This window comes from Perca fluviatilis, chromosome 16 (genome assembly GCF_010015445.1).
Source record: "Perca fluviatilis chromosome 16, GENO_Pfluv_1.0, whole genome shotgun sequence".
Lineage (NCBI taxonomy): Eukaryota > Metazoa > Chordata > Actinopteri > Perciformes > Percidae > Perca > Perca fluviatilis.
This window is the reverse complement of record NC_053127.1, coordinates 28,496,494-28,518,352: the sequence shown is the minus strand read 5'-3', so window position 1 is coordinate 28,518,352 and position 21,859 is coordinate 28,496,494. Positions and strand designations below refer to the sequence as shown.

Genomic DNA, 21,859 nt, shown 5'->3' with positions numbered 1-21,859 from the left:
TTTGTGAAATAAGCATCTAACCCGTTTCAACTCCACCACTCAAAGAATCTGAATCGAGAATCGATAAGAACCGGAATCGAAAGGAAGAATCGGAATTGGAATCAGAATCGTTAAAATCCAAACGATGCCCATCCCTAGTGCTGATGCAAAGGGCCCTCCCGTTTAGGCTTTCAGGGCACAGTGGAACCGGATACATTTCTACACACATTAGTTTAATCTTCTAAAACCCAAACAACTTTTGCTGTGTTTGCCTTGCATGTTTTTCACAATACCATAACTCTAATGCGAGAGCTTCAACAATATTAACTGAAAAAATGTCAATTTGCCCAACACTTTAAAATGTTTGCTTGGTTGGTGTGACTTTCTCTTTTCCACATCTCTCTGCACAGGAGCGCAAAGCTGAGAGTGCCATTGAGGCTCTGAAAGAGTACGAGCCAGAGATGGGGAAGGTGTACCGCATGAACCGTAAGGCTGTCCAAAGGATCAAAGCCAGAGACATCGTCCCAGGAGACATAGTGGAGGTGGCAGGTAAGCTGCGGCTGCACCCAGCCAAACTCTTACTGTCACTCACTGAGACCAATTTACACTTTGTCTACCTCCGCTGGACTCTCACTGCTGCCACCGACATGCACACACTCACTCATTCATGAGTCTGGAAACACTTTTGGAATATCTCAAGCTAGATTACATAACCGTCTTTTCCTCTGGATGTGCAGGTGCCAGGGCTGCTATACTCTGTGTGTGTGTGTGTGTGTGTGTGTGTGTGTGTGTGTGTGGTTACCCCTTGTATTTAAGGCCCAGTTTAATTTTCCACAGCGTTCCCCCTTTTCCCTTTGCTTTCCATGCTCTCAGTCTCACCACCTGGACGCTGCTGGATGTTTGTCAGCTCCTCACTCACACTCCCCCCATGTTACATGCACATACACACCATTCCCCTTCTGAAAACTCGCCCCTGTGTGGGCAGCCTCGTCTAAAAATAGTCTTGTTGTCACTCTGGTTCCAGAACATCTGTGTATGCCAGAGTTAATGTGCCAACACACACATGCAGTGCCAAGGAGATCACTTTACCATCAACATGACCGCTTTTTGAGAGTGTAGTCCTCGGCCTTGCACGGCTTGTGATTGGTCTCAGACTGCTCGGAGTGATGTGCGGGAAAGGAGGAAGAGCTCAGGATGTGAGAGATCTCAGCGTTCATTCATAATCACAGCACGGAGAGGCAAGGAGACAGATTATACATGCTGTGTTGGTTACAGTGAAGCCTTGGCGCTATTTGATTTCAGCACAAGATTTGAAAATGAAATCATCCATCCAAGTAATTACCGCTGAGGGGCTTCTCACACAAGCCCCCTTCACATTTACTTACATTTACAGAGAGTCTACTTTACATTACTTCAGTGTGTGTGTGTGTGTGTGTGTGTGTGGGTGGGTGTGGGTGTGGGTGTGTGGCACTTCTTTGGAATTTGGGCTTGTTACAGCAGTTGTCCTCCATCACACATGCGTGCGCACACAGCCAGACGCAAACAAGCCCACACAGGTAGCAAGCACTCAAAATGACTACTCAGTGTCCCACCTACCACCACTACCGTCACTGTCAACACCGACAGTGTCACCATGACAACTCTCCGTGCCCCGTTTCGGCTCATCTCGGTGACGCTGACGTTTACAGGGGGTTGAGGTTTTACCAACACCTGTGAACAGATATGACAGGTGAACCATCTGCTGTTTGAATAAGGGATATTGTTATGTTATTGCTGGCTGTCAGCAGCTGCTAGTGGATCCATGGTGGTTGTCCCATTGTGGGGAAAGAGGAGGGTACTCAACATTGACTACTTTTTATGCTCAGTGTTATTTTATCCTTTTTAAGGGTGCCTTGAAAAGAACCATGGTAGATTTCAAGGCTCTTTTGCTGTTGATAAATGAGCATTGTCCCTGGCAAATAAAAATGGTAAAATAATAAAATACTGTACATTTCGAAGAGCTAACTAGAAGCGTACCTAATTACTCTGACATATAGTCTATATTATGAGACATTAGGGATGCAACGATACACTCAACTCAAGATTTTCGATTCACAATTTTAAACTGACTATACCATTTTCTCAGGATTTCTTTAACCGAATAAGCTGCAGACTAATGACTGATAAATATTCCTATATATATATATATATATATATATATATATATATATATATATATATATATATATATATATATATATATATATATATATATACAAAACAGATATTTCCTCTTATCAAAAGTACAACTGGAATTGTATTTTATCTTAAATAACTAATAATAATAATAAATAATTGGATTTTCAAAACAAATGTCATATCAAAATAACTAAATAAATAGAAAGAAAAAGTTCATCAAATAAATAAAGTCAAACAAGTGAAATCTAAACTGGTTGTATCCATTACACATTTACATTGCTTTTTACCCGATGCATCGCTACATCCCTAGACATTATTACATTTATATAAGGTTTATGATGATGGCGAAAAGTGTGTCTCTGTTGTTGGTATTGTGCACACTCTTTTAAATGCCCTTACTGTATACCATATACGGCATGGAAGGTGAGGATATTTGCTTTTGCAGCCAGTAGAGATGGCCTGAACCTGAAGTGTAAAACTCTCTGTTGAAGACGAGGCAGCAGTCGAAGCTATTCCAGCTTGTTTTAAGTGCAGAATGCATTTACTGTCAAAGTTTACTTTAAGAAGAGGTGTGATAGTGGTGTTATGCCCACTGCTGCATTTTTGTACAACACACACGCAGTCATATATTAAGCGCTTCGTTCTATCTGACATAATCTTGTTGCTAAGCAGTTTTAAACAGGGGTAAACAGCTGAGGTAGGAAACGCACCACGCACTCTTCTCACTTAGAAAATGTGTGTCACATCTTCATGCACACTGACTGAAACGACAAAGAAAACAAATGAATATTTTCTTTTCCTCCATTGATTTCCCAGGCTTTCCTGTACTACAGATTAGCCTGTGGTTATTCCATGGGAACTGGATGCCAGGGGGTAAAATAAGCTGCATGGAGGTATCGGAAAAGGACACTGCTGTGTGCCTTTGAGGAGAGAAAAGAACATAAATATATATAAAAGTATATATATATATATATATATATATATACTCAAGTTTCCACCGCCGCTGCCCGCCTGCCTTCTTGTAGGTACCGGCGATGCCAGCCACGGTTACGACACGGTTCTGATTTGCACATCCACTGGAACTTTCCGTTTTTTTTTTTTTTTTAAATGGAGTGACTGCAGCGGTCAGGTTGTCAGGAACTCCTACAGGGTTTACACAGGACCTGAAGAGATGGAAACCTGCACAGAGCCATTCCCACTAACAAGTCACGGTTAGACTGCACAGGAATGAAGAGCTCTTTGCCAGTATATTATGCAAGAGATTTTGTTTGGGGTCCAGTTCTATCAAACCAGCTTGACCTCCTTGTTTGTTTTCATCACATGTGCATGTGCTACGTTCCAGTTTATTCATTAAATCCTGAGGTAGATGATAATTATTTTTTGCTTTTTGATACTCAAAACACTACAAATTATAGTCCGACAAATCTGACGTCTTTCCGATATATTCAAAAGACTGTTTATCTGAAGTCACCGTGGCTGTATTAGAATGAATTTCTCTTCTAGCAGATGGAGAGTGTCTGTGGGAGGCCGTGGCAGAAAGTGGATAGGAAAGCTGGAGTCTGTAGGTAGGCGTTTGAAAAGCCCTCGGCCTGTCCTGCTACAGCGAACCTGTAGCCCCCAACCATCTCCCACACAAACACAACACACACTTCTCATCCCCCTGCACCTCTCCCACCCCCTTTCTCTGACAACCCATGAGTGCAGACTGAGAAAGGTACAGAAATATGAAAATGGAAGTACAGGCTATTCAGCTACACACAGTGCGGCCGTTAACAGTTTATTTTCGGGCTCTGACAAAGCGGATGCAATAACCAATTTGTTTTGGGGCATCAGACACTTCTAATGATCTGGCTATGAAATTCAAGTTTAATATGCAGGCTTAATAAGAAGACGGTAAGATTTAACTGGAGAAGATGAAATGCATTTTGTAGATTTAATGCAGGCTTCATCTGTAGTGTGACATATGTAAGGAAGTGGTTAATCTGAGGAACAGATAAGAGCTGCAGAGAGTGAAGAGAACAAAGGGGTCAGTCATTTTATTACGGCGACGGGACTCCATCAAGGTTGCATGGAGCTGTTGTTTACCTGCGGAGGCAGCTTGAGCTTGGACTGAGCCCGCCAATGTTTCTTTGCTCAAGGATTTATTCTTTGATTAGGACATGTATAGGGTGTAACTGAGCGTTCACCTGCAGCTACATTTGCAAGCACAGGGGGACTTTCTTGAAGCTAATCGTTCTGACGGCAAACCTCCTGTCCTCTTGTCTTGACATCTTGTCCTCTTTATACCACGGTTAGCTCCTGTAGGATGTAGAGGTGTGAATCTTCACTGGTCTCCCGATTCGATTACGATTATCATGTCAGCGATTCAATTCGATATTTCGATGCATCACGATGCGTCAAATAAATGTTTCTATTAAAGCCATGCAGGATATTTAATTCATAGCTTTTCAAGCTTCAAAAACCAAACATTCTGCAGTGCTCTAATACTAAATAAATTGGATACCTAAAACTACAGCACTGAGCACATGGCACTTCCTGAATGTGCAAAACATAACCGAATATGTAAACAGAAATGTTGTTAGGCCTACATTAAATTGTAAACAGAAATAATCGATTATGAGCCTGCCGATTATCGATGCAGCGTCGTCCATGTCCACGATTCGATGCATCGATTATTTGATTCATTTCAACCCCTCTAGTAGGATGGTCTTCTGGTCATTTTTAAGCATGCTAGCAGCGTGGCTCTAAAGATTACAATGTCAGTCTGTTGGTCAGTCCACCACTTGGTTCAGACTGAAATATCTCAACACCTATTGCATGGAATCCCATGAAATTGGATGAAATTATTATTTTTTTGTGTCATTTTAGGCCTTTTAATTCCACAGGACAGATGAAAGGGGAGAGAGAGGGGGGGGTGACAGGCAGCAAAGCGCCGCAGGACAGAGTTGAACACGCGGCCGCTGCGTCGAGGAGTAAGCCTGCTCTACCAACTGAGCTAACCCGGCCACGGATGGAATTATTTTCAAATCAATATTTTTTGAGAAAGGCAAACGATTAACAGCATTACACGTCATATGCTTTGCCACTTTTTTCTTCTTTTTTTTTTAAACACACATACAAAGTAAAACTATAACCCTGCCCCCACAATGGCGACCAACACCCCAGCCTGGATCTCTTCCCCCCCAAAAAACAAATAAACCAAAAGACTAGAGTCGATTACGCTGCACCCTTTCTTTTATGATTCCAGCCCAGATTTTTTTTTAAACTTTATTTATTCAGGGAAGGTTTTGCAGGAACGCCCTGATCACATTCACACAGTTCCACAGTCATTCCTGGAAGCTGCCCGGTACAACCACAGTCTGATCTGCTGGCCACTGAGGGGCTCCACTGGAGCAGTTGGAGGTTAAGGCCTTGCTCAAGGGCACCTCAGTGGTGGTAATGAGGGAGGGACAAGCGCTGCTCATTCACTCCCCAGATGTTTATCCTCTCGGTCTGGGGATTGAACCGACGACCTCCTGGTCACAAGCTCGCGTCTCTAACCTTTAGTTCACCACTGCCCACCACTGTTTTAATGCTGGCGCCATGCATTCGGGCCACGGACCACTCCATAGAAACAAATTCGAGAAGTGAGCTGGCCCATTGCTGCCAGGTTAAAGTATGTGAATCCCATGAAATTCTGTACAGAAAATCCTGGTACACAGAGAATAAAGCCTACTTACTTTTATGATCCCCTGAACTTTCCTTTAGTGCCGCAAGCAGGTTGACATTTGTGGCTACGATTGCCTGACTTCTGCAAAACTAATGACAATACCAGTGTAACCACTGCAGCTTCCTCTGCTGCAATTTTCACAAGTTTGTTGGCCCCCTTCCTTCTGATATGTAGGAATGGTGACGACCAATGAGGGTGAGAAGCGTCCAGCTTTCCACACTCAACTTTTTGACCGTTGTGCGTACCCGGATGGTGGTCAAAAAGTGTATTTTTGTGCGCTGCACATTGCCATACAGTGTGAACGCACGTATGCACTCAGAATAGCAAGTGTAAGTACGGAAGAAGGCAAATTGAGACGCAGCACCGGATAAAAACAGGGTAAACATACTACCTGCTAAACCAGCGTGTCAGCATTGTCATGTGGACATGTTAGCATACAGTGCTGATTTTAGCATTCAGCTCAAAGCACCACTGTGTCTAAGCACGGCCTCAGAGAGCTGCTAGCATGGCTGTACACTCTTAGTTTTGATATTCCAATAGTGTTTCCAGGCTCTTGTTGAACTTAAACAGACTAGCCTGATTTGAATATTTTAATATAATATCTTTTGATAATCCTAGCTTGTTGATTTTTTATTTATTTTCTCTTAGTTGGTGACAAGGTGCCTGCTGACATCAGAGTGACCTCTATAAAGTCCACCACCCTGCGGGTGGACCAGTCCATCCTCACAGGTATGTCCCATCTATCATCAGACACCAAACACTCCTTCTTCAAGGCTTTCACATAATTCAGATAGAATTTTACTGCACCTTTATTGCATGGAAGTAGAAGACCAAATGTTATTTCAGTGTCTGTGATAGTACTTTCTATCCTTTAGGCTGTGTGTAACTTTGTTTGGCTCCATCCCATTGTTGTTGTAATCACCTGTTGCAGTTACAGATCTAACCCTGGACAATTGTCTCGTGCAATCTTTTCTTTAGGGGAGTCGGTGTCCATCATCAAACACACTGACCCTGTTCCTGACCCCAGAGCTGTCAACCAAGACAAAAAGAATATGCTGTTTTCTGTAAGCACATCCCCCTGCAGCTCGCTGAGTCGTGTTTATCGTCTGCCTTCATATCAGAGATTGATGTCATTATGGGCAAAACTATGCAACTTTTTACATTTACAGTCCCATAGTTGAACGTAGTTGCTGCAATTCTCAGAAAGGTTATATCACTTCTGTAGTGATCTAAAGGCAGCTTAATGTCTGTATGTTTGAGCCATTGCCTACGGTGGCCGGGAAGTGCAATGCAACATTACAAAGAATGAAACACTTTTACATTTTGGAAAACAAAATAACATTTTGGAAAACAAATTTACATTTTGGAAAACAAAATAACATTTTAGAAAACAAATTTACATTTTGGAAAACAAAATAACATTTTAGAAAACAAATTTACATTTTAGAAAACAAATTTACATTTTGGAAAACAAAATAACATTTTAGAAAACAAATTTACATTTTGGAAAACAAAATAACATTTTAGAAAACAAATTTACATTTTAGAAAACAAATTTACATTTTGGAAAACAAAATAACATTTTAGAAAACAAATTTACATTTTGGAAAACAAAATAACATTTTAGAAAACAAATTTACATTTTAGAAAACAAATTTACATTTTGGAAAACAAAATAACATTTTAGAAAACAAATTTACATTTTTGAAAACAAATTAACAAGATGCAAAACACTTTTACCAGTCCCGAAACAAATTTACAAATGACAGATTCTTCACGGAAAGGGAATGTACCACATACCGGAAGTGATGAGGTTTTGTATACATGTCGCCTTGACTACGGCAGTTATGGATCGAATGCGTCAATAGAGCCGCCATCTTGGAACAGGGGAGGCACTGCCTTATATACTGTCTATGGGCCGTCCTTAATGCATCAGCGTCAATGTAGGCAAAGGTCTAACGGAAATAAAATCACTATAAATCGTCAAAATCTCATGCGATGTTCTAGTTTTTTTAAACAAAAGAACAAAGAGACTAATTAATATGTTAATACAAAGAATATTTATTATAATCAGTTCACAGATATGAGTACAAACGGAAACTTCACCCTTCTGAACTAAGAGGTTCTGCTTCAAAGTGAAGTTTAAACAGACTGAAATGTCCAGGCTCACTCCCCACTAATGATTCATTTATTTCTGCATGTATTTATTTATTTAACGAGACTTTAAGTCGGTGTTTCGTAGGTCCACAGTCCGAGTCCCGCCAGACTCCCTTTAGGAAACCTGTGATTTAAACTTCAGCAAGCTGTGACAGTCCGCTCCGTTCAGTCCTGGATCTGATTCTCCCGGGCTTCCCTTCCCTCCAGCGGCGCCAGCAATACGGCCTGGGTCTCCAGCTGCGTGGTGTCGGTTTTTGGCTCCCAGGAATGGACAGTGAGCTCCAGGTCCTGCAGCTGCAGACGGACTCAGCTGCCCCTGCTGCTAGCTTCTATCCGGCGCGGCTGTCGATACGTTCCCTGTGTTTCCGTCAGGTCCGCGTCATATAAAAACTCCAAACCCCGACCACACGTAAAGTCACCATAAACTTCATTCACGCCATATACTCCTCACAACAACACAAATTGATTGCGCTCACCAACAACACCTCATCACTTCCGGTATGTGGTACATTCCCTTTCCGTGAAGAATCTGTCATTTGTAAATTTGTTTCGGGACTGGTAAAAGTGTTTTGCATCTTGTTAATTTGTTTTCTAAAATGTAAATTTGTTTTCTAAAATGTAAATTTGTTTTCTAAAATGTTATTTTGTTTTCCAAAATGTAAATTTGTTTTCTAAAATGTAAATTTGTTTTCGAAAATGTTATTTTGTTTTCCAAAATGTAAATTTGTTTTCTAAAATGTAAATTTGTTTTCGAAAATGTTATTTTGTTTTCCAAAATGTAAATTTGTTTTCTAAAATGTTATTTTGTTTTCCAAAATGTAAATTTGTTTTCTAAAATGTTATTTTGTTTTCCAAAATGTAAATTTGTTTTCCAAAATGTAAATTTGTTTTCTAAAATGTAAATTTGTTTTCTAAAATGTTATTTTGTTTTCCAAAATGTAAATTTGTTTTCTAAAATGTTATTTTGTTTTCCAAAATGTAAATTTGTTTTCCAAAATGTAAATTTGTTTTCTAAAATGTAAATTTGTTTTCTAAAATGTTATTTTGTTTTCCAAAATGTAAATTTGTTTTCTAAAATGTTATTTTGTTTTCCAAAATGTAAATTTGTTTTCCAAAATGTTATTTTGTTTTCCAAAATGTAAATTTGTTTTCCAAAATGTAAATTTGTTTTCTAAAATGTAAAAGTGTTTCATTCTTTGTAATGTTGCATTGCACTTCCCGGCCACCGTAATTGCCAGTTGATGGAAACTCTCTTCTCTTATGTTTGGCAAAATTATTTAGACGGATTATTTTGGCTTCCCTTCCCCGCACTCATTTCTCTCTCTTTCTTTTTCTCAGGGCACAAACATTGCAGCAGGCCGCGCCATAGGTGTGGTCGTTGCTACTGGCGTTGCCACAGAGATCGGTAAGATCCGGAATCAGATGGCAGCCACGGAACAAGAGAAGACGCCGCTGCAGCAGAAGCTGGACGAGTTCGGGCAACAGCTCTCTAAGGTCATCTCCCTGATCTGCGTGGCTGTGTGGGTCATCAACATTGGCCACTTCGGAGACCCCGTCCACGGGGGCTCTTGGGTCAGAGGGGCTATCTATTACTTTAAGATCGCCGTGGCCCTGGCCGTGGCCGCCATCCCCGAGGGCCTGCCTGCTGTCGTCACCACCTGCCTGGCCCTCGGCACGCGTCGCATGGCCAAGAAGAACGCCATCATTCGCAGCCTGCCCTCCGTAGAGACCCTGGGCTGTACCTCGGTTATCTGCTCCGACAAGACGGGCACCCTCACCACCAACCAGATGTCCGTCTGCAGAGTAAGTGGCACTGCTTTTGTTTTTTGACTGCTAGACTTCTATTTTTGCCTAGAGACCTCCTAGAGACCAACGCATCATTGCATATAGGGCTGCAACTAATGATTGTTTTCATTGTCAATAATCTGTCGATCGTTTTCTCGATCAATGATTAGTTGTTTGGTTGATAAAATGTCAGGAAATAGTAAAAAACGTTGGTCGTTGTTTTCCAAAGCCCAAGATGACGTCCTCAAATATCTTACTTTGTCCACAACTCAAAGGTATTCAGTTTACTCTCGTAGAGGAGTCAAGAAACTAGAAAATATTCACAACTTGGAAGCTGGAATCAGAGAATTTTTTTCATAGAACTAGACTCAAGCCCATTAATCGATTATAAAAGTTGGCGAATATTGTAATAGTTAACAACTATTCCATTGGTCGATTAATCATTGCAGCTCTAACTGCATTCCTTTACTGAACAGCTGAATTGGTTCAGAGCAGAAACGGAATCCCTTTTGATTGGCAAAAATTTGAAAAAGTGCTATAAAAGTGAATTCTACAGTGGTTTGGTGTATATTATTGATCCCAATCTCTCATCCATCCCCCCCATATGTGTTTTTTTTATTTTTTTTTGATGGATGGAAAATCCTTGTGGCGTTATAGTGTTTACCTCCATTTGGCAGCTCTGAGATGTAAGAAGTGCTGGTGGAGTAGCACAGGCTGGCATGACCCAGCAGCTACAGTGTATCACCTGATCAGCTCACACATTCACAGTAAAGGTTTTCCAAAATGTCACATCGCCTGAATAAACACAATACGAGGGAACCATATCCTGAATCGCCTGTAGGTTTCAGTGTGTAAATAGTGTATATATAATTACATTAGACGACAAACACTGAAAGGTCTTATCCACAACTATTCACAAGCTGTTCTCTTGCACATAGCCTCACCCTTTCCTTTGTGTGTGTGTGTGTGTGTGTGTGTGTGTGTGTGTGTGTGTGTGTGTGTGTGTGTGTGTGTGTGTGTGTGTGTGTGTGTGTGTGTGTGTGTGTGTGTGTGTGTGTGTGTGTGTGTGTGTGTGTGTGTGTGTGTGGAGTAAATGCCAGCGCTTCTGTTTGTCTTGGCTCCTGTTCAGGGCTCTACACACAGACACACACCTAATCTCACTTTACACCCCTTGTCCTTACATCCCCCATCTCACTTCTCACTTCAGCTAATGACCAGCAGACTGGGCTTTATTTAGGCTTAAAGAGACAGGTGCTAAAATGAGGCGTTTCAGACAGAGGGTGAATACAGGTATATTTAGACAGACAGTATGAGAAAAATAATGTTTTTTTTTTTAAAGGTCCCATGACATGGTGCTCTTTGGATGCTTTTTTATAGACCTTCGTGGTGCCCTAATACTGTATCTGAAGTCTCTTTTATATAGACCTTAGTGGTCCCCTAATACTGTATCTGAAGTCTCTTTTATATAGACCTTAGTGGTCCCCTAATACTGTATCTGAAGTCTCTTTCCCAAAATTCAGCCTTGGTGCAGAATTACAGCCACTAGAGCCAGTCCCACAATGAGCTTTCCTTAGGATGTGCCATTTCTGTGTCTGTAGCTATTGAGGAGGAGAGAGGTGGGGCAGGGTGGGGGTGTGGCCTTGACCAACTGCCACTTTGCTCGTTTGAAAGCCATGATGTCTCTCTCTCATGGGTGGGCCAAATTCTCTGGGCGGGCAAAGCAGAGAAAGGGGAGGTAGATTCCAGATCGGCCCATCTGAGCTTTCGTTTTCTCAAAGTCAGAGCAGGATACCCAGGGCTCGGTTTACACCTATCACCATTTCTAGCCACTGGGGGACCATAGGCAGGCTGGGGGAACTCATATTAATGTTAAAAAACCTCATGAAGTGAAATTTTCATGCCATGGGACCTTTAAACATTAAAACATGTAAACATGTTTTAGTAGAAACCCCAAATGAACCTAAATATTTGGCTAATATGGGACCTTTAATGCAGGAAGTGATTCTCCTGCAGACTGCATGTAGTGGACTGTGTATGTATCTGACTTAACTCCAGTCAGAAAAAGGAAGGAGAAAAAAGTATTTTGACTTCTATATGATCTTCTTTGTCTCTGTGGATCCATTTTATTTTCTTGCCGTTTTCAAAATGGAGTTGGCATTTCTTGTACGGCAGGCACTCTTGTGGTATAAACGCCCCTCCCTCCCCTTGCTCCCCGAGATGACGTGGCGTATCGGTGTGATTAATGCGTAGCGACAGGGAGTTCCCTCTAGCGGGAGGGACACGGACGAACGATCTCACCACAACTCCAAAACCCTGTCAGGCAGAAAAAGAGCGAGGCAGGCCGACGCTGGTAAATATTGACCTTCTGCTTCCACCTGAACTCCCTGGCCTGTTGCTCTCTGGTGGGAGATAAGGGGGGCACATAAACACTCGTGTTCGCACAAAGACAAATCAAACTTCCGCTTTGCAGTTTCTTTCATCATGGTGTTTCCTGGATATAGTCATTTTTGTGGTTGCTTAACTTGTCCCTCTACACGTTCGTTCTATGCTTGGACCGCTGTGTTTGCTCTCATTTTATGGTTTTTGTGCATCCAGGTTTAAATGCCCACATGAGTGTTTGCCCAGGCTTATCCATCTGTGCTTATTCTTGGACTGGTGTCCAGCCAGTGGCCCATAATGCACCATGTGTCTCCCTTGCCTGGGGGGTGGGGGGGGGGCTATCCCCATATCCGCAGGATTTCCAGGGATTCCCCTTCGTATCCTGACTTCCCTTTTCCTTTTCACACGCATGAAGAGAAACCACACGTGCACACATAAAAAGGGTTACTCACCATTTATCCCCACACAAGCTCAGAGGAAGTGAGCATAAGAATATGAACTTGTGCCACTACCGCTGAGTCATGCTGTGCCTTGTTTCCTTGGAGACCACAGCGGATCAAAGACGTGAGGGAAAACGGACCACAGATGAAAGAACAACCTCATTTTATTCCAGAGGCCTTGCTTTTTGTGTGCTTTGTGTGTGCTTCAGTGAAAGTTGTTGAAGCCCTGAGCAGTCATTGTTGATCTGTTTTAGAGCGAGAGAGTACCCAGCCTGATGACCTTTTGTGAAATTAAGAATCGAGCAGAAGGTGAAGCTATTTAAAAGTTTCTTAAAGGGAAAGTACATCATGAACAAAAATATAGGGAATAATGGGATATACCAATGCTGTTTAGGCCCACATATCAGTCAGGGATGCAATGATCCGATACTGATATCCGATATTGGTCCGGTACTGACCCAAACAGCTCAGATTAGGTATCTTGACAATGGGGTCCATCTCTTCAATTCAATTCTATGTTTATATTGTGTTTTTTTTTTCTCTCTCTCTCTACACCCACGCCTACAACACAGACAACCCAGCGTACACACTCAGCAGTACAACAGAAGAACAGCTGGTGCATCTGTTAACAGTGCAGCCAAACAAACACACATTGCTTTGATAAAGAAGTCACGCAATAATTGGCTTTTTTCCATGATGCCATGCATTTGGGTAGTTTTCCACACAACAGCAGGTCACAGTAAATGTAGTTACCTTGCTGAGAACGATTGTGGTCAGCACTAACCCCAATGACAAATGCATTACGTTTTAACTGCTTCACAATGTAATCCACCCCATGTTTCACCGGTTGAATGTTTCTAATGTAACCTAGCAGGGGGAAAGGTGAGCTGTGGTCCCCTATTGAGCCTGCTGCCATCCCAACCAAAGTTAGTTTGGTTAGAAGTTGATTAAGCACATATTTAAGAGGATATGCATTATGTAAGCACAATATCAACGGAAATATTCAAGGTAACTTGGGTTTGACACGGGTCACAAGATTACTGTAGCTAAAGTATATATATGCAGGAACTGCCTTAAAGAGCTTCTAGTCTACTCCTTTTCAGCATGATATTTGTACCCTACTATCATGGGTTTACATGCTTTGATGTTCAAAAAACATTATGTTTCTCATACTGCCTGTTGCTGCAGCTCCTCTATGAAGGTAAATATGGTGCGAAATGGGAGCGCTTGTAGAATACGATGTGAGAACTTGCGGAACAAAAAATCTGAACTTGTATGTTAACATTTTCACTTGTAAAACCTATTCACACACATGTGATCTGAATGTGAAGTCACACAAAGAAAAAAAAAAAACACGAGAGCTTGTAAAAAAAAATCTGCACTATTAAGTTGACATTTGCACTCGTAGAAAATGTTCACACATCTGTATTCTGAATGTGAAGTTGCAGAAAAAAATATTCACAAATGTGTAGATTGATATTTGCGTAAACACAATGACCGCTGCAAACTTGTAATGCACTTGTATACTTTTGTTTTTTTACTCTGGTTCGAGATCCTCTCGAATCTGTCACTGCAACTTCACGTATGTGCTCTCTCGCATCACGAAGTGGCGAATCTCCGCGCCTCGTATTTTGCAACACTTTTGGCGATACATTTGGTGCAAAACTAATTTGTACCTGTGGGCTTGGGCTGTGGAGCTCTGAGCCAACAGAACGGGGAAAGCAGGGTTTCTATTATTTATGTAGCATGGAAGCTTTATAAAGGGGTAATTACAGAATGGAAATCCATTGCTTGAAATGTATTAAGCCCCAATTTCAATAGTGCCACTGTTTACTGCAGTAACAGAAGAAAATGTAAAAACTGAATTAACAAAATTACAAATGCAAAATTGCATATTTTTATAAAAGCTATAATCTTACGGAGGCTATAATCATGATTCAGTTTGACAGTTATTTATAACTGACTTTCATGTTGTCCAGACTACACTCCATCACTAGGCTAAATGCAGTAACCCTGTTGCCGCAGAGAGTTGTTAAGGAATAATTACTCCATTAAAAGGCTGAAACGTACATTTTAGGCTCATGGGCAAGAGGGATGACAGCTAGCTCTCATCTGAAGTCTGCCATCGATTTTGTGTTCCTTTTTTAAATTGGTGGAGGCTGGTAAGTCAGTGACACAGGCACACACACACACCCCTGATGGAGGAAACCAAGTTTAACCAAATAGCTGCTTCACTAATTTTTCAACCAGTCACATTTAATGGCGTCTCAAACAGAGTTAAGCTAGGTCATAGGGATGTTTTCCGTCTGTGTGTGTGTCTGTGTGTCTGTGTGTGTGTGCTAAACTAAATATTAATTTTCTTTTAGCCTATTGTGATTGAATGGGTGCCATTCTGATAAGGTGTTTAGATGGACTGTGGTTTAGCTAATTCTTTTAAACCACCAGCCGCAACACTCTCCTTGTTTTTATCGATATATACACTCACCTAAAAGATTATTAGGAACACCTGTAAGATTTCTCGTTAATGCAATTATCTAATCAACCAATCACACGGCAGCTGCTTCAATGCATTTAGGGGTGTCGTCCAGGTCTAGACAATCTCCTGAACTCCAAACTGAATGTCAGAATGGGAAAGAAAGGTGATCTAAGCAACTTTGAGGGTGGCATGGTTGTTGGTGCCAGACGGGCTGGTCTGAGTATTTCACAATCTGGTCAGTTACTGGGATTCTCACCCACAACCATTTCTAGGGTTTACAAAGAATGGTCTGGAAAAGGAAAAACATCCAGGATGCTGCAGTCCTGGGGGGCGAAAATGCCTTGTTGATGCTAGAGGTCAGAGGAGAATGGGCCGACTGATTCCAGCTGATAGAAGATCAACTTTGACTCAAATAACCAACCGAGGTATGCAGCAAAGCATTTGTGAAGCCCCAACACGAACACCCTTGAGGCTGATGGGCTACACCAGCAGAAGACCCCACCGTCTACTACTCATCTCCACTAAAAATAGGAAAATGAGGCTAAAATTTGCACGAGCTACCGAAAATTGGACAGTTGAAGACTGGTCTGATGAGTCTCGATTTCTGTTGAGACATTCAGATGGTAGAGTCAGAATTTGGCGTAAACAGAATGAGAACATGGATCCGTCATGCCTTGTTACCACTGTGCAGGCTGGTGGTGGTGATGTAATGGTGTGGGGAATTTTTTTCTTGGCACACTTTAGGCCCCTTAGTACCAACTGGGCATTGTTTAAATGCCACAGTCTACATGAGCATTGTTTCTGACCATGTCCATCCCTGTATGACCACCATGTACCCATCCTCTGATGGCTACTTCCAGCAGGATAATGCACCATGTCACAAAGCTCGAATCATTTCAAATTGGTTTCTTGAACATGACAATGAGTTCACTGTACTGAAATGGCCCCCACAGTCACCAGATCTCAACCCAATAGAACATCTTCTGGATGTGGTGGAATGGGAGCTTCGTGCCCTGGATGTGCATCCCACAAATCTCCATCAAATGCAAGATGCTATCCTCTCAATATGGGCCAACATTTCTAAAGAATGCTTCCAGCACCGTGTTGAATCAATGCCACGAAGAATTAAGGCAGTTCTGAAGGCGAAAGGGGGTCAAACACGGTATTAGTAGGGTGTTCCTAATAATCCTTTAGGTGAGTGTACTGTGTATATATATATTAGTTATCTCCTTCCTTGGGGAAGTTCAGGAAAAAGATTTGCCAATAATGCAGACCAACAAAGCAAAACCTTGGAGAGCTCTGGGGCTCCAGCTTTTTCCCGGACTTGTGCTGTGTTTTCCAGCGGTTGACTGGAGTGTGTAAAGACAGTGGGAGTGATCGATGAAGCTTTACATCAAGACGTGTTAACAGTGCAACGCTAATGTTGCTTGCACTTAAGAATCGGCAAAAGACGTGACAAAACAGTCACTGCCAGGAAAGCCTTCAGTCTTGACTCTGGATCACTCCAGATTTTCTTTGAGTCATTGGTTGCACTTTGATCTTAACCTCAACAGTGACCCCATTTTTCCAGCCTGCAGAGTACTTCCTGTTTACAGCCACTATTTGATTATCATAATGCTTTGATTATGTTTTGGGCATTTTCTGCCTTTTATTTTGATAGGACAGCTGAATACATGAAAGGGCAGAGAGAGAGGGGGAATGACATGCAACAAAGGGGTCTGCAGGTCGGAGTCGAACCCGGGCCCGCTGCCTTGAGGAGTAAAACTCTATATATGGGCGCCCGTGCTACCAAACTGAGCTATCCGGGCGCCCAGCAGGGCACAACCTTTTATTTATCCAGAGAAGTAGGGCAAGAATAATTTCTCTTTTGTAAGCATCCTCCTGCTTTTTGTATTTACACAGGATGCAGCCCCAGCTGTTTATTTGAAGTGTGTTTTGACACCATGGGGCTATGTGTGATGACTGCTTGAGATGTACTAACATCACCACTACAATTCCAAAATGGCATAGTGGGACAACAACGCTTTTATTAATTAACTCTATGGGCACATACAACTCAAGGCCCACACCTCAGAGCTGCCCACCACAAAAACAGTTTTCATAAAATGAAAAGTTTGATGATTAACCATCACTATGGTTGGGCATCGTTTTGATTTGAACAATTCTGATTCCATGTCTGATTCTTCCTTTCGATTCCGGTTCTTATCGATTCTCGATTCTTTGAGGGGTGGAGTTGAAACGGGTCGCATGCTTATTTTACAGATAAGAGGAAAATGTTATTTTGATCCAATGGTGGTTTACAGTTTTACCGGGCTTTTTCAACATAACATAAAGCCACACTTTAGCGGGTTAAATTTGGAACTGATGATCAGATTCTAAACCAAATTTTCAAAAACGATTCCAGTACAAAAAAAAGGTTCCATTGGAATCGTAATTTTTGAAACGAATCCAAGTTGGAACAGGCTCTCGATTCCCAATCCTAATCACGACTCATATGCACATAAACACATTCTAGCTTCTAAAAAGGAAAATGCATAAGCAAAATTACACACCCTTGCTCAATTTAATAGTCAGGGTTTTCCTGCTGCAGCCGGTCCTCTATGAGTAGCTTCTGGTGGCTAATGTTAGCTAACATCACAAAACTTTAGATAGATATTGCTGCTGTGTAACTGACATTATGACTTTTGCTACTGTTAGCATTTACTATTAATAAGAATAATTGTTACTTGTGGCCACAGTGACCGTTGTACAAAAGTCACATAGTCTCTCTTTGTGTCACTTCAAGGGGCAGTTTATGTAGACTTCATTGACACTTGATTGAAAATGCCCACTAATGTGGCTTAATGAGTAAGATATTAAACTCCCATTGTCATGAGTTTGTAGTTGTAGTGTAAATATTCCAGATGTCCTATATACCCATTTTCCCACATGTAAAGGCCCAATCTATAATATTAGACCATTTAAACTGCAGATACACTATATACATACAGTACAGGCCAAAAGTTTGGACACACCTTCTCATTCAATGTGTTTCTTTATTTTCATGACTATTTACATTGTAGATTCTCACTGAAGGCATCAAAACTATGAATGAAAAAAAAGTATTGTATTAAAAAAAAAGTGCTGAAATAACGAAAACATGTGCTTATATTTTAGATTCCTCAAAGTAGCCACCCTTTGCTTTTTTGATAACTCTGCAAACCCTTGGTGTTCTCTCAATGAGCTTCATGAGGTAGTCACCTGAAATGGTTTTACCTTCACAGGTGTGCCTTGTCAGGGTTAATTAGTGGAATTTTTTCCCTTATTAATAAAAAGCAAAGGGTGGCTACTTTGAAGAATCTAAAATATAAGACATGTTTTCAGTTATTTCACACTTTTTTGTTATATACATAATTCCATATGTGTTCATTCATAGTTTTGATGCCTTCAGTGAGAATTTACAATGTAAATAGTCATGAAAATAAAAAGGAAACGCATTGAATGAGAAGGTTTGTCCAAACTTTTGGCCTGTACTGTACATAATGGAAGAATTAGACTAGAAAACATGTATTTGTCTGAATCTGAGCAATGCTTGCAAGTGACGTGCTTTATTGGTGAATCAACTGGAACGTCCAGTAGGGTTTTAGAAAATAATGGAATGGTTTCCTTTTTAAAATAAATATTTGCTGCAGTCATTGTGACCACCTGCGCTGCAGTTTTGACTAATTGGCTAAACATACCGCTAAACTAAACCTCTTTGTGTTTGCCTTTTCTCCTCCCCAGATGTTTGTTGCAGACAAGGTGGAAGATTCAAGCTGCAGCCTTCATGAGTTCTCTATATCTGGTTCTACATATGCTCCCGAGGGACAAATGTGAGTGTCACAGTTTAAACATGTACTGTACTACTCTTATTGGGAAAAGTCGGCCCACCCTAATACCTCATTATATGAAAAATGTCTGTGTGCTTTTCAAATTTTACCAAAGCAATTTATGCTGAACTCAAACGGCGCCCCTCACTCTGGCTCTAATGAAATTCTGAATTGCTTTTTTCAAAGCAAGATATAATATAGAAGTAGACAAGCAAACTGTGATGTGCTCTGTGGTCCAAGTTCTGTTACATCAGTGCTAATGATTCCCCAAAAAAAAAAAAATTCTAGCTGTGATTTATGTGTTGCTATGGCAATTCTGTGATAACCAGGGAAATAGTTAGTAATCTTGGATGTTGTTATGTGTGCTTATTACTTGAAGAAAAATAGTAACAATGACAAGTAGCAAAGGGTTTTTTAACAGTATTTGGGTGTCAGATTCCAATTGTGTTTGGTCATTTTGATCCCTGCCATATCGGACTGTGTTTTTAAATCTTAGTAAATGTGCATCTGTGGAGGAATATAGGTAGGTGGCTAGTCATTAGGTAGGAGAAGGATTCGCCACTTCATTGTTTATGCATGCTGATTATTTTGCAGTTTGGTGAGTACAGCATTCTGACCCTGCATGAACCTGTCGATTTCATAACAGCAGAGTGTGGGTTATTGTGTGGGAGCTTCGCTAGAAACGGTTGCAGTCTCAACTGGGAAGGGATCCATGGTTGTCATGCGATCACCACTGCTTGTCAGCAACGCACGCACACACACACACACACACACACACACACAGTACACTGTTTACGACTGTACAACCACTGTTTCTTCAGTCAACTTTGGAATGCTAAACAACTGAATGTCTTCCCCCACTCATAAATATTGATTAGGTTATTGTGTCTGAAGTGTAGCGAACTGTGAAGTGTTTTTCCCTTGCGCTTTGCTGTTGTGAGTGACGTGTTTGTGTGTGTGTGTGTGTGTGTGTGTGTGTGTGTGTGTGTGTGTGTGTGTGTGTGTGTGTGTGTGTGTGTGTGTGTGTGTGTGTGTGTGTGTGTGTGTGTGTGTGTGTGTGTGTGTGTGTGTGTGTGTGTGTGTGTTCCCCTCTAGACTGAAAGGAGACAGACACGTCCAGTGTGGAGACTTTGATGGACTTTTGGAGTTGGCCACTGTGTGCTCTATGTGCAATGACTCTTCACTGGACTACAATGAGGTCATTCTCATAAACCCCCCCCCCCCCCCCCCCCCCCACCACACACACACACACACACACACACACACACACATAGATAATTGTACAGGTATAATTTGTTTCTTCCTCTATATCTGACATAATTTCAAGTTTCTATGCAAAATAAACCCATCTGTTACACGTACAGCATTGTGTAGGTTAGTTTTCTATGCAAATGTCCTCATGCATTGACAGTGTGTACATACACACTGCAATAACTCCATAAAAGGTAGAATTGGAACACACACACTACACAAAGCCGTCTCTTCTTCTCTCCTTCAGCGGAGCTAATTTTACTCCGACGTCTGATCTTTTTCTCTGGTTTGGATTGCTTTTCTCACCTCTTTTCTCATCACCATGGTATCATGGTAACCGTGCTGAGGAGCGAGGCCAGTGATAAGGCACTTCTCAACTCCCATGCATCCTCCCAGACTAACTTGTTTCTGTTCTCGTAAATGGTTGTTTTGCCACCAATTTTGTACATTTCTGAAAAAAAGAACAAAAGACCTGAGTGTGCATTAACCAGCAGAACGGGGGCAGAACAGCCGAGTGCTGGAGGCGAGCTAGGTGTTTTATTGCCGAGACGCACAAACAAATGATGTGTGGAACGCCATTACTGGTTCATCTCACCTCCATTTACAAACACTCTGCATGTATGACTCAAAGTTTACGTAGGCAGAGGTGAATGATCGACATATTCGCCCGCAGCCTGTTTGCTTCGGAGTCATTCTTCAAGAGGGTTGTTCACTTTCAAAAATGGAGGCGATGTATGGGTGTGAGGCTTTCTCGTCAGATTTCATCTAAAATGTGTCATCATGAAGGGCTCTGAATTGAATGACCCCATCACTCTTAGATGCTGACTGTATCACCCGGCATCTGTAAAACAGCTCCGCAGCATGCTTTCATGTGTTTCTGTTCTCTCGTAGGCCAAAGGGGTTTACGAGAAGGTGGGTGAAGCCACAGAGACGGCTCTCACCACCTTGGTGGAGAAGATGAACGTCTTCAAGACTGACCTGTCCGGACTCAGCAAGGTGGAACGGGCCGGTGCCTGCAACTCGGTAAGCTACATGTGGAGATGTGTGTGTGTGTGTGTGTGTGTGTGTGTGTGACCCTGCCTTGTGATGTCTGTATTAAAAAGGAACCCCGCTGACTTTACACAGCAAAGTCTAAACACAGGTGTTGGGGAGTACTACTGCATATGTGTAAACGTTGTATAAAGCATTTTGTGGCTCCAGAGGGAGCTGTACAAAATCTGATACATTGCCTCAAGTGATGTCACGTGAGTCAGCGTTGGCTGGGGCTGAAGACTTTTGAAAATGAGAGAAATCTGAGGCCGTGGAGTTAAAAAGAAGTTAGACCTGTTGTCTCTGCTTTAATCATCATTTGCTTTAATCATCCATCATTTTTATTTTTACATTTAAGAAATATATCGTTATTGGGATTTTCAACAATGTTCACCGTTTCATATATTGCATATTTTCCTCATATTGTGCAGCCCTGATCGAGTGATTTCTGCTTAGCAATAACATGCACCCGCAGCAAATTTCACATGAGTAATTGTAGATGAGATGGCCTTAACTCTTCCAAATCTCTGCTGGGGTGCGCACAGCTAGAAAACTAAGGGAAGAGGGGGAGTATCATTTCCCAGCATGCCTTGCTGAGACAAACTCCTCATCGCTCTCTCTGTTTGAT

The 21,859-nt window shown here is 41.6% G+C and overlaps 1 protein-coding gene across 1 annotated transcript in view; it reads left to right on the top strand.

Moving 5' to 3' along the window:
• atp2a3 (ATPase sarcoplasmic/endoplasmic reticulum Ca2+ transporting 3) overlaps positions 1-21,859 on the top strand; it is a 63,216-nt gene that overhangs the window by 20,776 nt on the left and 20,581 nt on the right. The window contains exons 5-11 of the mRNA XM_039777281.1: positions 390-528; positions 6,515-6,595; positions 6,845-6,930; positions 9,362-9,826; positions 18,866-18,954; positions 20,047-20,149; positions 21,094-21,225. Of these exons, the coding sequence (XP_039633215.1) occupies positions 390-528; positions 6,515-6,595; positions 6,845-6,930; positions 9,362-9,826; positions 18,866-18,954; positions 20,047-20,149; positions 21,094-21,225 (1,095 nt within the window). The remainder of the gene's footprint in view (positions 1-389; positions 529-6,514; positions 6,596-6,844; positions 6,931-9,361; positions 9,827-18,865; positions 18,955-20,046; positions 20,150-21,093; positions 21,226-21,859) is intronic.